The sequence below is a fragment of the Crocuta crocuta genome, unplaced genomic scaffold (assembly GCF_008692635.1).
Source record: "Crocuta crocuta isolate KB4526 unplaced genomic scaffold, BGI_CrCroc_1.0 scaffold299, whole genome shotgun sequence".
Classification (NCBI taxonomy): Eukaryota; Metazoa; Chordata; class Mammalia; order Carnivora; family Hyaenidae; genus Crocuta; species Crocuta crocuta.
This window is the reverse complement of record NW_027532747.1, coordinates 29,545-44,821: the sequence shown is the minus strand read 5'-3', so window position 1 is coordinate 44,821 and position 15,277 is coordinate 29,545. Positions and strand designations below refer to the sequence as shown.

The 15,277-nt window shown below is 46.7% G+C and overlaps 1 protein-coding gene across 9 annotated transcripts in view; it reads left to right on the top strand.

Moving 5' to 3' along the window:
* Window positions 1-14,147, top strand: part of SLC41A3 (solute carrier family 41 member 3) — a 78,494-nt gene extending 64,347 nt beyond the window's left edge. For all 9 annotated transcript variants that reach the window (XM_077780847.1, XM_077780850.1, XM_077780848.1 and 6 more), the window contains 4 exons: window positions 844-923; window positions 3,538-3,672; window positions 11,835-11,983; window positions 13,257-14,147. In XM_077780847.1, the coding sequence (XP_077636973.1) occupies window positions 844-923; window positions 3,538-3,672; window positions 11,835-11,983; window positions 13,257-13,466 (574 nt within the window). In that variant the 3' untranslated portion in view covers window positions 13,467-14,147. The remainder of the gene's footprint in view (window positions 1-843; window positions 924-3,537; window positions 3,673-11,834; window positions 11,984-13,256) is intronic.
* Window positions 14,148-15,277: the final 1,130 nt, after the last annotated feature.

The following is a 15,277-nucleotide window of genomic DNA, read 5'->3' as shown; positions in this document are numbered from 1 at the left end:
TTCAGAGCCCTTTCTGTCAGTAGACCTGGATGAGGGCCACCTGAATGCGTTCTGGGGTTCCTGACTTTGAATCTCAAGGAGAAGCAGTTGTGGTCTATGCTTCCAGAAGGCTCCTGGGCTCCTTTTGCAAACTGATCCAACCTTGCCAGGACTATAGGGCAGGACAGCCTTTGCTAAGTCCAGGGCCCGGTAGGAGCGAGGCCCTTTGCGGCATCTCTGAGAAGCAGCAGCAGGAGCGGACATTCATGCGGGTTCGGGTTCCATTTTCTGCTCAGGAAAATAGCAGCTCAGTGGTGGTACAGGAGCTGTCATGTGGGAGAGTCCAGCCAGCTTCGTGGCCTTGCAGAGGAGTTTGTAACTTGTTTTTACTGTAACTTGTTTTATCTGATGGGCCTTCTGGAACAGCCGAGGCTCAGAAGAGAGGTGGAGAGCCATGTGTGTGGCGCAGAGGACGCTGTGGAGACCAGCTTGGATATCAGATACTCTGAGCAGGGGTCAGGAAAGTGTTTGCTAAGCTAGGAAGGAAACTGAGAAGACATTTTGAAAAACAATGTTTTTTTAATTGTTTATATATTTTTGAGAGAGAAAGAGACAGAGCATGAGACGTGTAGGGGCAGAGAGAAAGAGAGAGATTCCAAAACCGGCTCCAGGCTCTGAGCTGTAAGCACAGAGCCCGATGTGGGGCCCGGACTCGGGAACAGCGAGATCATGACCTAAGCGGAAGTTGGACGCTCAACCGACTGAGCCACCCAGGCGCCCCTGATAAGACATTTTGTACAGAGCTGTACCAGGTCCCCTACAAGGGTCAACTCATCATTTGACTGCCTTCTGCTCTCTCCCCAGTTTTGGAGGGCTCATCTTGAACAAAACCGTGTCTAAAAAACAGTACCAAGGCATGGCCGTATTTACTCCCATCATATGTGGTAGGTATCGAGGGTCACGTCACCTGGGAGCCCTGGGCTTGGCTGCCTCCAGGCCTGGGCAGAGTCCGGAACCTGAGCCATGGCTATGTTGCTGTGGGCGGGGACTACCGGGCTGGTTTTCCTCATGCGGAAGGAGACCCTCAGGGAGAAAGCCCTGCCCGCTGCTCTACCAGCTCACAGTCTTGTCCTCACAATCGCCACGGAGACCTGAGCTGTCCCACAGAGCTACATCCCAGGCCTTGAAGGCACAGCTAAGCCAGGATTCCCTGGCACAGGATCGTGGCCTTCAGAACTGGGGTGTTGGCTTCTCATGGTTTGTTTGAACGTTTACTTGTTTCTTAAATTTAGATTCATTGGTAACATTTAAAAAAATTTTTTTAATGTTTAATTTCTTTCTTTTTTTAAAAATTTTTAATGCTTTATTTAGACAGCGTGAGCAGGGGAGGGTCAGAGAAAGAGGGAGTTACAGAATCCGAAGACAGGCTCCAAGCTCTGAGCTGGCAGTCAGCACAGAGCCCGAAGCAGGGCTCGAACCCACGAACCGTGAGATCATGACCTGAGCCAAAGTCGAACGCTTAACCGACTGAGCCACCCTGGTGCCCCTGTTTAATTTATTTCTGAGAGAGAGAGAGCGTGAGCAGGGGAGGGGGCAGAGAGAGAGGGAGACACAGAATGTGAAGCAGGCTCCAGGCTCTGAGCTGTCAGCACAGAGCCCTACTCAGGACTCGAACCACGAGATCATGAACCGCGAGATCATGACCTGAGCCGAAGTCGGACACTTAACCGACTGAGCCACCCAGGCGCCCCTCATTGATAACATTTAAAACTCAGACTTTTGCACATAAAAATCTGGATTTCTATCGTCTTCAAAAGCAAGACTGTGACAGTATTGAGTTTACATTCTGGGTGAGGCAAGAAGCAGCTGCCACTCAGACAGGACTTGGGTTTGTCCGGTTGGCCCGACTCCCCTCCATTCCCTGTCGTTTTCCACCCAAACTTTCTCTGATTTCCCTTCTAGGGTTAGACCCTGTGGGCTCTTTTAAACAAAGGTTGGTTTGTGGCTGGCTTCTGATAAGGATCTGTGAATGGGACTGACCATTCACAGGAAGGGAGGGAACCAAACGTGGTAGCTTTGCGCACACTTTGCTTGGTCCAGGGCCCTGGTGTCCTGGGGCTGCAGAAACAGGCTATGGAGGCTTCGGGCACCCCCTCTCCCCACTTCGTGGGAACCCAGGTGATTACTCCTCGCATGTTAGTGGGCCTCCTTAGCGGGTGTGCCCTCAGAAGAGGCAGGGCTTGCCCCTCACACAGGGAGCTGGTCATGTTGAGGACAGGCTGGAGCTTAGAAATATTTCCTAGGATGTCACCAACTCAGATGACTCTGGGGCCACAGGAGAAGGGTGAATGAGTTCAGCAAGTATGACACTAGGTGGGCAGTAAGGAGCAGCGGGGAGCAGGCCAGGCTGTCTGCTCAGCTCCAGCCACTTGCTGCCTGGACAGAGGTCCGGAGTTGCCAGAACTGACTTGTTAGGAATAGCCAGCAATCCGTGTAAATGCTAACAGTTAATTTGAGTTATATTTTTAAATACCCCCCTTCTTTTTTTAAATCACGTGGACTGAACAAAACATATGTGCAGCCGTCCTCTGCCCACAGACCTTTGCATCCAGGGTTGCTGGTCTCAACCTGTGGAGAGCACCGGGGCACATCTGGCCCAGCTGGGGGTTATCCCCCGGGGGCTGAGAAACTAAGATGCAGGCAGCCTGCCCACAGGCCCCCTTCTCCGTCAGCCCCAAATCCTGGCCCTGCAGAGAGAGCTCGGCGTGGCCTTTGTCATCTGGCCACGGTCCGTTCCCTGCGGAAGCCGGGAGCCTCAGCGGTAAGGCCCAGGCTGGCGCCTAGCTCTTCCTTCTTGCCTTGCTTGCTGCTGTCACCCACTTCCTCATCCACCTCCTTCCCAACTCAGGTGAAAAAATCCTTTCATTTTCTCAGATATTCCAGTGTATAATCAGATCCCGGTCACTTCCGGTGGCCTTGAGGGGCTTACCAAGATTTCCTCCGGGGGCGCCTGGGTGGCTCAGTCGGGTAAGCGTCCGACTTCGGCTCAGGTCATGATCTCACGGTTCGTGGGTCCGAGCCCCGCGTCAGGCTCTGTGCTGACAGCTCAGAGCCTGGAGCTGCTTCGGATTCTGTGTCTCCCTCTCTCTCTGCCCCTCCCCTGCTCACGCTGCCTGTCTCTCTCTCAGAAATAAATAAAACATTAAAAAAAAAAAAAAAAAAAATTGCCTCCAATAGACCTTCCCATCACTTCCTCCTCCTCTCCCTCCCTCTACCCGACAAATCTGTATTGTAAACCTACTTTGCCGGCCATACTTCCTTCACCATAAGAGGCAGATGTCAAGGTGATAGAGTTAATACCTTGGCACTTCACTCACAAGGTCCAGTTTACCCTTGCTTGGGGCCAGACGTACTCTGTGGTAAAGTGGGAGGGAAGGAAAAGAGATCAAGTGCTGAATCGATCAAGGAAGGCTATCTGGAGGAAGTAGACTTAAAATTAGGGATGGACCTTAGAAACTGGCATAAACCGGGGGAAACCCCGTCTCTTTCTCCTCCCAGGTGTTGGTGGCAATCTGGTGGCCATTCAGACCAGCCGGATCTCCACCTACCTGCACATGTGGAGCACGCCTGGTGTTCTCCCCCTCTGGATGAAACAATACTGGCCCAACCCATGCTCCACTTTCTGCACCTCAGGTGAGTCTGGTGTCTTCCAGAAGCCATGTGGCCATTTCTTTCAGCAAGTAAAAATTGTCACTGGAGTCTGGTGTCGGTAGCAACAGAGGTCTAAGAACAGTGCTGACCTCAACACAGATCATCTTCAAGGACAGCAGGTCTCCCAGAGACCTGACTCTGACGCCTGCCTTTAGTTGATTGATCGATTCATTCATTCATTCTTTCTTTCATTCATTCAAATATTCATTGAAAGTCGGCCAGCTACTAGATGTCAAGTTATAGAGTGAGGAGTCAGGAAAAGCGGATTCTTACCCCCATGTACATACATGGTCCAGAAGAGCAGATATGGGGTGCCTGGGTGGCTCGGTTGGTGGATCGTCCAACTTTTGATTTTTGGCTCAGGTCGTGACCCCAAGGTTGTGGGAAAGTCTCTGTCTTTCTCCCCCACTGGTACTCTCTCCCTCTCTGAAAGCAAAAACAAAAAAACAGAACAGCAGATAAACACACTAAAAAAGGAGCTCTTGACTATATATTGTGACTTCTTTTTTTTTTAGTTTTATTTATTTCTGAGAGAGAGAGAGAGAGAGAGGCAGCGTGAGCAAGGGAGGGTCAGAGAGAGAGGGAGACACAGAATCTGAAGCAGGCTTCAGGCTCCAAGCTGTCAGCACAGAGCCCGACACGGGGCTCGAACCCATGAACTGCGAGATCATGACCTGAGCCAAAGTCAGACGCTTAACTGACTGAGCCCCCCAGGCGCCCCATACTGTGACATGTTTTAAAGGACACAGGCACAGGGTGCAGTGGAAGAAGTTACAGGAGATACTGAGATTTGGGGTTGGAAAGTTCCTCTATGAGGATGACGGGTGGTTTGGGAGGAAGGAGGCGTGCTAGACCAAGGGGAACATTTGAGGCAGGGGGGACAGCCTGAGCAAAGGCTCAGAGTTAGGATGGAGCTTGGTAAACCTGAGGAAGTAAAGGCCAGTGAGACCTGAGCATGATGAGCCGAGGAGAGGATGGAGGAAGCTGAGGCCAGAGAGGAAGAAGGGAGTTGATAGTTATAGAGCCTTGAGGCTTGAGGAAGGTGACTTATTTCTATTTTGAGAGCCACTGGAGACCATTTCTTTCTGTTACTTTAAAAATTTGGATCTTTTCTCCTGTTGTATTTTTCTTTTATCATTTCCTTTCTGTTTCAAGAACTACCTTTAGCCATTCTTTCAGGGTAGGTTTGCTGGCACGTTCCTGAAGGCTATTTTTGCTGGATATAAAATTCGGGATTGATGGTTCTTTTCGGCACTTGAAAAATGTGCCACTTCCTTCTGATTTCCCTGGCTTCAGATGAGAAATTGCTGTCGTTTGAATTGATTCTATTGTATACGTAAGGTGTCATTTGTCTTTTGTTTATTTCCAGACTTTTTCTTTAGTTTTTAGACTATGATCTATGATGTACCTTGGTATGGATTTCTTAGGGTTTTTCCACATGTGGGGTTCATTCCGCTTCTTGAATGAATAGATTTACATTTTGTCAAATGTTGGAAATTATAAGCCATTATTTCTTGAATACTCTTTCAGCCCCACTCTTCTTTTCCTGTGACTCTGATGACATGAATAATAGAGCTTTTGGTAGAGTCCCATAAGCCCCTGAGTCTCTGTTCAGTTCTCCCCACCCCCACCCTAGCCTATTTAACCCTCTCTTGTGCAGATAAGCTCATTTGCATCATTTTTTTTCAAGTTCACAGATTTTTCCTCTGTCTTCTCCAGTCTGCTCTTCATTCCTTTCAATGAGTTGCTTTAGGCTTTTGGCTACTATATTTTTTTAGTTCTAAAATTTCCATATGGTTTTTCTTTGTATCTTTGTTTCTTTTCTGAGACTTTCTATTTTACCAAAACTTTCTAATTTTATCCTTTGTTTCAAGTGTGTTTGTAATTGCTGGTTGAAGCACTTTTATAATGGATTCATTAAAATTGCCTTCAGGTAATTCTACCATCTTTGTCGACTCATTCATAGTGTCTGTTAGTTGTCTTTTCTCATCATGTTGAAATTGTTTTCTTTTTTCTTTTTTTTTTAAATTTACATCCAAGTTACTTAACATATATGATTTCTGGAGTTGAATGCAGTGATTCATCCCTTATGTAAAACTCCCAGTGCTCACCCCAACAAGTGTCCTTCCTAATGTCCCTTATCCATTTAGCCCATCTCTTCACCACCTCCCCTCCAGCAATCCTTAGTGTGTCTTCTCTATTTAAGAGTCTCTTAAGTTTTGTTGCCCTCCTTGCTTTTATATTATTTTTGCTTCCCTTCCGTTTTGTTCATCTGCTTTGTATCTTAAATTCCTAATATGCNAAACTCCCAGTGCTCACCCCAACAAGTGTCCTTCCTAATGTCCCTTATCCATTTAGCCCATCTCTTCACCACCTCCCCTCCAGCAATCCTTAGTGTGTCTTCTCTATTTAAGAGTCTCTTAAGTTTTGTTGCCCTCCTTGCTTTTATATTATTTTTGCTTCCTTCCGTTTTGTTCATCTGCTTTGTATCTTAAATTCCTAATATGAGAGAAGTCATATGATATCTGTCTTTCTCTGACTAATTTTGCTTAACATAATACCCTCTAGTTCCGTCCTCATAGTTGCAAATGTAAGATTTCATTCTTTTTGATTGCCAAGTAATACTTTGTGTGTGTGTGTGTGTGTGTGTGTGTGTGTGTGTGTGTGTGTGTGTATGTGTGTATACATTCTGCATCTTATTTATCCATTCATCTGTTGATGGACGTTTGGGTTCTTTCCATACTTTGGCTATTGTCGATAGCACTGCTATAAACCTTGGGGCTCATTTGCCCCTTTGAAACAACACACCTATATCCATTGGATTAATACCTAGTACTGCAATTGTTGGCTCATAGATTAGTTCTATTTTTAATTTTTTGAGGATCCTCCATACTGTTTTCCTGAGTGGCTGCACCAGTTAGCATTTCCACCAGCAGTGCAAAAGAGAGCCTCTTTTTCACATCCTCGCCAATGTCTGTTGTTGCCCGAGTTGTTTATCTTAGCCATTCTGACAGGTGTGAGGTGGTATCTCATTGTGGTTTTGATTTGTATTTCCCTGATGATGAGTGATGTTGAGGATTTTTTCATGTGTCTATTAGCCATCTGGATGTCCTCTTTGGAGAACTGTCTGTTCATGTCTTTTGCTCATTTCTTCACTGGATTTTTTTTTTTGGGGGGGGTGTTGAATTTGGTAAGTTGTTTGTAGATTTTGGATACTAACTCTTTATCTGATATGTCATTTGCAAATATCTTCTCCCATTCCTTCGGCTGCCTTTTAGTTTTGCTGATTGCTTTTGCTATGCATAGCTTTTTGTCTTGATGAGATTCCAAGAGTTCATTTTGGCTTTTATTTCCCTTGCCTCCAGAGATGTGTTGCAGAAGGAGTTGCTGCAGCTGAGGTCAAAGATGTTTTTGCCCACTTTCTTCTTGAGGATTTTGATGGCTTCCTGTCTGATGCTTAGGTCTTTCATCTGTTTTGAGTTTACTTTTGTGTGTGGTGTAGGAAAGTGGTCCAGGTTCATTTTTCTGCATGTCTCTGTTCAGTTTTCCCAGCGCCATTTGCTGAAGAGACTGTCTTTATTCCATTGGATATTCTTTCCTGCTTTGTCGAAGGTTAATTGGCCATACATTTGAGAGTCCATTTCTGGGTTCTCTAATCTGTTCCATTGATCTGAGTGTCTGTTTTTGTGTGATTTCCATACTGTCTTGATGATTACAGCTTTATAATACAGCTTTAAGTCCAGGACTGTGATGCCTCCAACTTTGGGTTTCTTTTTAGAATTGCTTTGGCTATTCAGGATCTTTTCTGATTCCATACAAATTTTAGGATTGTTGGTTCTAGCTAGTGAAGAATGCTGGTGTTATTTTGATAGGCATTGCTTTTGATATGTAGCTTGCTTTGAGTAGTATTGACATTTTAACAATATTTGTTCTTGCAATCCAGGAGTATGGAATATTTTTCCATTGTTTTTTTTGTGTGTCTTCTTCAATTTCTTTCATACGCTTTCTATACTTCTCAGTGTATATATTTTTCACCTCTCTGGTTAGACTTATTCCTAGGTATTTTATGGTTTTTGGTGCCGTTGTAAATGGGATCGATTCCTTGATTTCTCTCTCTGTTGCCTCATTATTGGTGTATAAGAATGCAGCTGATTTCTGTGCCTTGATTTTATATCCTGCGACTTTGCTGAATTCATGGCTCAGTTCTAGTGGTTTTTTGGTGGAATCTTTTGTAGTTTCCATGTGGAGTATCATGTCGTCTGTGAAGAGTGAAAGTTTGACTTCCTCCTTGCCTCCCTGCCTTTTATTCCTTTGTGTTATCTGATTACTGAGGCTAAGACGTCCAATACCGTGTTGAATAACAGTGGTGAGAGTAGACATGTCTGTCGTGTTCCTGATATTAGGCCGAAAGCTCTCCATTTTTCCCTGTTGAGGATGATATTAGCAGTGGGTCTTTCATATGGCTCTTGTGATCTTGAGGTACAGTCCTTCTATCCCTACATTCTTGAGAGCCTTAATCAAGAAAGGATATTGTATTTTGTCAGATTCTTTCTCTGTATCGAGAGGATCATGTGCTTCTTATCTTTTCTTTTATTAATGTGCTATGTCACATTGATTGTTTTGTGGATGTGGAACCAGCCCTGCCTCCCGGGTGTATATCCCACTTGGTTGTGGTGAATAATTCTTTTAATGTATTGTTGGATCAGGTTGGCTAGTATCCTGTTGAGTATTTTTGCATCCGTGTTCATCAGGGATATTGGTCTGCAGTTCTCGTTTTTATTGGGGTCTTTGTCTGATTTTGAAATCAAGATAGTGCTGACTTCATAGAATGAGTTGGGAAGCTTTCCTTCCATTTCTAATTTTTGGAACAGCTTCAAACGAATAGGTGTTAACTCTTCTTTAAATGTTTGGTAGAATTCTCCTGGAAAGCCATCCGGCTCTGGACTCTTGTTTTTCTGGGAGATTTTTGATTGCTAATTCAGTTTCTTTACTGGTTATGGGAATTTTTTTTTCTTTTGTAAGAAGTGATTTTAGAGTAAATCCCGGGCAGTTGAGGTCTAGGTTATTAAATTCTAGATCTTATTTAAGTCTTTTTTAGCTACCTCCTCTGCCACTAGACCATTGAAGGGAAAAATGCATTGCTTCCCTACTGCCTCGTGGGGCTGGATTGCCCTATCTCTATTCACACACTGGGCAAAGAGGAACAGCTCATTGCTGGTGGTCTGGCGGGAAGCCTGTGTTCCTCTGACCCCTCGTTGAGGGGAAGAGGGATGCCTTGTTACTGCTCCTCACATGACCTTCATCGACATAGCTCAGGGAGCTCATTACCACCAGGCAGAGTACCACTTACTCTCCACTCAGTCTTCTCTTATCCCACGTCAGCCAGAGGGGGTGAGCACCACATTCCACATAGACTAGGTCAGAGACCGGGCTCCCCACCTGGCCTTTGCTGATGAACGTGGGACTGCAGTCTTTCCTGTGATGTTTGGCTGGAATAGAGCAGCCGTTGTCTAGAAGTTTTTGCTTTCCTAGGCTGTCCCTCTTCTGCACCTTTGGCTAGATAGAGCAGGCTCGTTGAGTCTTTTCTTTTTTGGACTTGCCCACTGACAAGTTTGGCTTGCTGACTTCTCCAGGATCCAGTCTGGGATATATGAAGTAAACCCCCCCCACCCCCAAAACACCAACACAACAACCCAGGGAACTTACCTCTGTGTTGTTTGTTGAATCCCGAGGTCCCTGGCCAGCCCACTTTTTCTCTCCACCTTTTTAAGTCTTGTGTTTGTTTTATACAGAATGTCCAGTATTATAAAAAAAAATTTTAATGTTTTATTTATTTCTGAGAGAGAGACAGCATGAGCAGGGGATGGTCAGAAAGAGGGAGATACAGAATCTGAAGCAGGCTCCAGGCTCTGAGCTAGCTGTCAGCATAGAGGCCGACGCGGGGCTCAAACCCATGAACTCTGAGATCATGACCTGAGCCAAAGTCGGACGCCTAACTGACTGAGCCACCCAGGTGCCCCACGTCTAGCGTTTTTAGTTCTGTTTAGTGAGAGGAATAGGAAGAGGTGTGTCTACCCTCATTTGTGTTAAAGTGGAAATTCCCATTATTTGTTCTAGTTCTGGGAACCACATTTTATCTTTTTTTTTTTTATTTCAATTTTAGTTAACATCAATTCAGTGTTGGTTTCAGGAGTAGAATTCAGTGATTCATCACTTACATACAATACTCAGGACTCATCACAAGTCCCCTCCTTAAAACCCATCACCCATTTAACCCATTCCCCAGCCCACCTCGCCCCCAGAAACCCTTAGTTTGTTCCCTTGTCATTGGGAGTCTCTTATGCTTTGTTTCCCTCTATTCTCTTTTCATGCCCACCTTCCCATATATTCATCTGTATTGTTTCTTACATTCCACATATGAGTAAAATCATACGGTTATTTGTCTTTCTCCAATTGACTTATTTTGCTTAGCATAATACATCCTAGCTCTATCCACATCACTATAAATGGCAACACTTCATTTTTGATGGCTAATTTATAATCCATTGTGTGTATGTGCACACACAGACACATGCCACATCGTCGTGCATCAGTCAATGGACATTTGGACTCTTTCTATAGTTTGGCTGTTGTTGATAATGCTGCTGTAAACATTGGGGTGCACATACCCTTTTGTATCCTTTGGGTAAATATCTACTAGTGCAATTGATGGTTTGTTCCTATTATATTTTCTGATTTGTCACTTGTGTTTGCAAAATCCATTTCTATTTCTGTACTTTTGTGCCTTTCCTGGTTCAGGCTGCTATAATAGACGCATAGAATGACTGGCTCATAAACACAAGAGACTTATATTTTATAGTTGTGGTGGGTGGAAGTTGAAGATCAAGGCACTAGCAAATTCTAGCAGGTGATTGCCTGCTTCCTGGTTCACAGCTATCTTCTCACCGTGTGCTCACACGATGGAAGAGGTGAAGAGGCTTTCTGTGGTCTCTTATAGCTTATAAGTTAGAAGCACTAATGCCGTGCATCAGTGCTGTACCCTACCCTTATGACCTAATCACCTCGAAATACCTTCACACTCGGGATTAGTTATAGTATAGGGATCTGAGTGGTGGAAGCGAGGAGGGGTATGGACCAACATCCAATGCATAGCAGCACCTAAATATTTTACCGAATTCTTACTTATGTTATGTCTCTATAGAGTCTCTTGAGTTTTAGTGCCAACAGCCATTAGTAACTATTTTGCTTCTACTTTTTCTTTTCTTTTTTTTTTTAAGAATCTTCTCACACCTTGTCTAATTTTTCATCATGAGTAGATTTTGGAGCTCTTGTGTTTTCTCACCATCTCTCTACATATGTTTATTGGTAGTGTTTTTGGCTTCTAAGCTATATGATTCCCCCCTTCTTTCTTATGAATTTGATGAGATATATTAACTCAGAGACAAATGGAGACTTTCTACTGAAATTCTTTATTTCTGTTTGAAGAGTCAGTTGCCTTCACACATGACAGCTCTTAAGAGTGTGTGTGATTGGGGCAGGGAAGTCACACTTCTTGCAGAGTCTCAGATCCTTAGAGGTCTGTAGCCAAAAGAGAAATGTGCTGAATGGATCCCAGAGGCTTAACGTGAGGAAGGGGCCTCCTTATGAGTGTGCCAGCCCTCAGGCTTCACCCACTGAGCCTTCTTTCCTCCACATTCCGCAGCTACCTTCAGCCCCGGGCACATTCTGTTTCCTGTGCCCAGAATGCTCTCCTCCAGATTCATGTCTCAGCCTGGGTGTCCTCTTCTTAGAGCGTTTAGTGCCCAGTAGCTCATCTTACTGGTGCACACCTGAATCTCTAAAACCAAGAGCCATGTTTCCTACGACTGGTCACAGTTTGAAATGACCTTTCTTGTTTGTTTTTGCTACTCGAGTCTGTTTTTTTCTTTCTTTCTCTCTCTCTTCCCTAAAATGCCAGTTCCATGAAGGAAGGGACAGAACTATATCCCCACCTACTAGAACATGCCTGCCACATAGTAGGTGCTCAGGAAACACTTGGGTAGTAGATAAATGAATGCGGATGCCTCACGGGAGACTAAAACATGCCACGGTGGTCCCTGCTGCCTGACCAGTCACACAAACCTCCATGGTTTTGTCTTTTCCAGAAATTAATTCGGTATCAGCCCGAGTCCTGCTCTCTCTGGTGGTCCCAGGCCATCTGATTTTCTTCTACATCATCTACTTGGTGGAAGGCCATTTGGTCCCACATAGTAAGATCTTTGTGGTGTTCTATCTGCTAGCAAGCCTGATGCAGGTAAGGATGACTGTGAGTAGCATCGAAGCGGCCTTCAGTGGTTAGTCAGCCAGCAAGATTAATCTCTCTGACCTGGGAGAGATGCCGAGGGGGTGAGGTTGGGGGGCCTCCTGGACATGGCAGGGCATGGACCCCATCTTCCAAGAGTCAGCTTGTTCAAGCTCAAGGATGTGATCCAGACACAGAGGTCACTCCACAGTCTGCATTGCACACTTCACACAGCACATTCCACACTGCATACTGCACAGGACACATTTCACACTCCAAGCAGCATGCTCCCCGGTACCCACAGCACGCTGCACATGACGCAATTCACACCGGACACTCACTAAACCTCCTCTTCCCACAAGGCACCATCCAGACTGCATATAGCACACACTGCGCACTCCTCACCAGGAGATCAGAGGGTGGTCCTGAAGGTACAGCAAGTTGCCCTGAAGCAAGCTGGTGCGCGGGTCCAGCTGAGGAACTGAGACCATGCACGTCACCCATCACAGACAGGGTGGGCAGGGACCGCGTGCCTGCTGGGATGGTGCTAAAACACGTGGGTGCTTTATCACTGGGTGGTGATAAGGACATGATGAAAGAGATGAATCTGATGCCTGCCTCCGGGTAAGACTCAGCCGACTGTCTGCCCAGATCTGCTGGCTGATGCCCCTGGTGGCCTAGGGTGTCCACAGGCCCCACTGTGGGGGGCAGCGCGATAACTAGGGACTGACGTTTTCAAATCCTCGGAGTCCGGGCATTTGCAGCTGCAGCCTGTCCCTGATCCTGAAGGATGGGCTGCGGTAATCTGAGAAACTGTCCTGAGCAGGTGCATGGAAGGGGCTGGGGTCCGCCTGGGACAAGGGACCGAGGAGCTCTGAAGTGAGACCAGGACCGTGCAGACTACCCTGTGGTGCCTCTAGGAAAGGCTTACTCGCCACAGCTGCTCAGGCAAGGGGCTGTAGCAAACCCTAACCCATCCGTGTCTTGCGTCTCTAAGGAAGGTGAGAAGAGCCAGCGTGGCAGAGGCTGTCTGTCTGGCACCTCAGGGTGCTGCGAGCGGGGCCTGACCACAGGGAAGGGGACGGGGCAAGTGTGGATGATTGTGGACTTTCTGGCGTCCGCGTGAGCTCAGAGCTGGCCACTGACCCAGGAGAAGCTGCAGGAAGGGGACCCCCTGGGGTGCCGTGTCCACGCTAGTATCTGCCTTTGAAATCTAGTGTTTCTGGGTGACACTTGGCTTTCTGACTTAGTTGTCGTCCTTTGTGTCTGCTCACTCTTACGACAGGTGACAATTCTGTTGTACCTGGCAGAAGTGCTGGTCCGGCTCACGTGGCACCAGTCCCTGGACCCAGACAGCCACTGCATCCCCTACCTCACAGGGCTGGGGGACCTGCTAGGCACCGGCCTCCTGACACTCTGCTTTCTTATCAACTGGTTACTGAGGAGTGAAGCTGGGCTGGATGGCATCTCGGAACCAACGTCTGGACCTCCCTAATGAGCCCAGGCAGCCCTGTTTGCTCCGTAGAATTTGCCTTCCCACGAGCAGGGTGCAGAATCCAGTTTCGCCCTGGGTGGGTTCTCAGGAAGTTTGGTTAACACCCTGCCTCTGCAGTGGCCCTTCGTCCGTCTGCCAGGGCACTGGCGCATCTGGACTCTGGAGTTGGAGGCGGAGGCGGTAAGGGTGAGGGAGGCCTGAAATCAGAGGCAGTGTTCGTGTGCGTGTGGCTGCATGTTCCTGGGCTTGAGTGTGCACTCATGTGCTGGGCGAGTGCAAATGAGTGCACGCGCGTGTGTGGAGAGCCGGGGATTCTACCCTGAGGACGCTGAAGGAAGAGGCATGTCCAGTGCACTGCGGGGACGTGGGGCCCTGCTGTGCGCCCACACAGCCTGGACTGGGGAGGAGCAGGAAGGAAACTCCTTCTCTGCCCAGACCTCAGGACTGTGCTGTGGCTTAACCACAGGCTTCACTAGGTCCAAGCTTCATGGGACATTCTGCTGATGTGCCTGCAAATGTGCAGCCCTTCCCAGGACAGCCCCTCCTTGCACCCCCTCGTCATCTGCTCTCGGCATTTAATCCTGTCGCTGTTTTACTCCTTCTTTTTTTATATTGAAACAAAACTTCTGTTTAGACGTTAGCGGTCAGAGAAGTATAAAATAAAACGTGGATTATATTGCACTTGGTCTTTTGTGTCTTTAAAGGTAGTTACTGCAACCATGAGACTTGGGGTCTGTAACAAAACCTCTGGCATTTCGCCAGCGTCTGTTTCTCAAACGGTCAGAAGCAGTTTCTCCAGCAGAGAAGCGTCAAAGTCACAGGGAAAATTGTTAGGCGTGCAAGTTGTGAGTCCTCCTTCCCCTGGGCCTGCGGGTCAGCCTGTCTTGGGGTGGGGTCAGCAGTGTAGGTTAACAAGCCTTCTGTGTTGTTCTGATGCACGGTCACATTTGAGAACCACTGCTCCAGAATGCCTTCACTTTTTAAAATAGATGTTTTCTTCCTGTTTCTTATTCACTCATCTTAACAACGTTAGCCACGATTTGGACTGAGGATTATTATCTTCATAGGGAGACACAGGTATTTACTTATTCATGTCATCTTGGATGAAGACATGTGGGAGACAGGTCAACACTGGAGATGCATACAGTTCATTGACTGAGGACATCACCAGGTATATGCCCTCTTGCTAGAATGAGGGAAGTTTCTGGGATAAATTTTTCTGCCAGGCTGAGGTCAACACTGGGGAGGAATTTTTCTGTAGAGAGGAGGTAAACGTGAGGATTGAACGTAGCTTTCACATTGAAATCCTCACAGATCTATCCATGTGCATGTCTGAGATCATCATCAGAGATGAACCCACATGAGGTAAGGTTATCACTGGAAATGATCCCTAATGCAGGGCTGAAGTTAGTGTCCGGGATGAATTTTTTCTGTGGGGTAAGGTCATCATTCGTGTTGAAGCCAGCTGTAGAACTGAGGGCCCCATCAGGAATAAATCCTCATAAGGACAGACTGCTGCAGCGCCACTACTGAGGTCAGCATCTAGCCGAATCTAGCTACGGTGCTGAAGTGGCCATCAGGGTTAAATCCACACACAAAGCTGAGGAATTATTGGGTATAAATCTGGTTATGGAGCTGAGTATCTTATCTGGGATGAATCCTGCTATGGGACTGAAGTTAGGATCTGGGTTAATTTTATCTATGGAGTTCTGATAAGAATGAGGGGCAGAAGTGGGTCTAGGGTTCCATTAAACTTCGCAACCAAAGCTCTGCGTGCTCTGACTGATAAGTCAGTGTCAAGGGCCTGAATC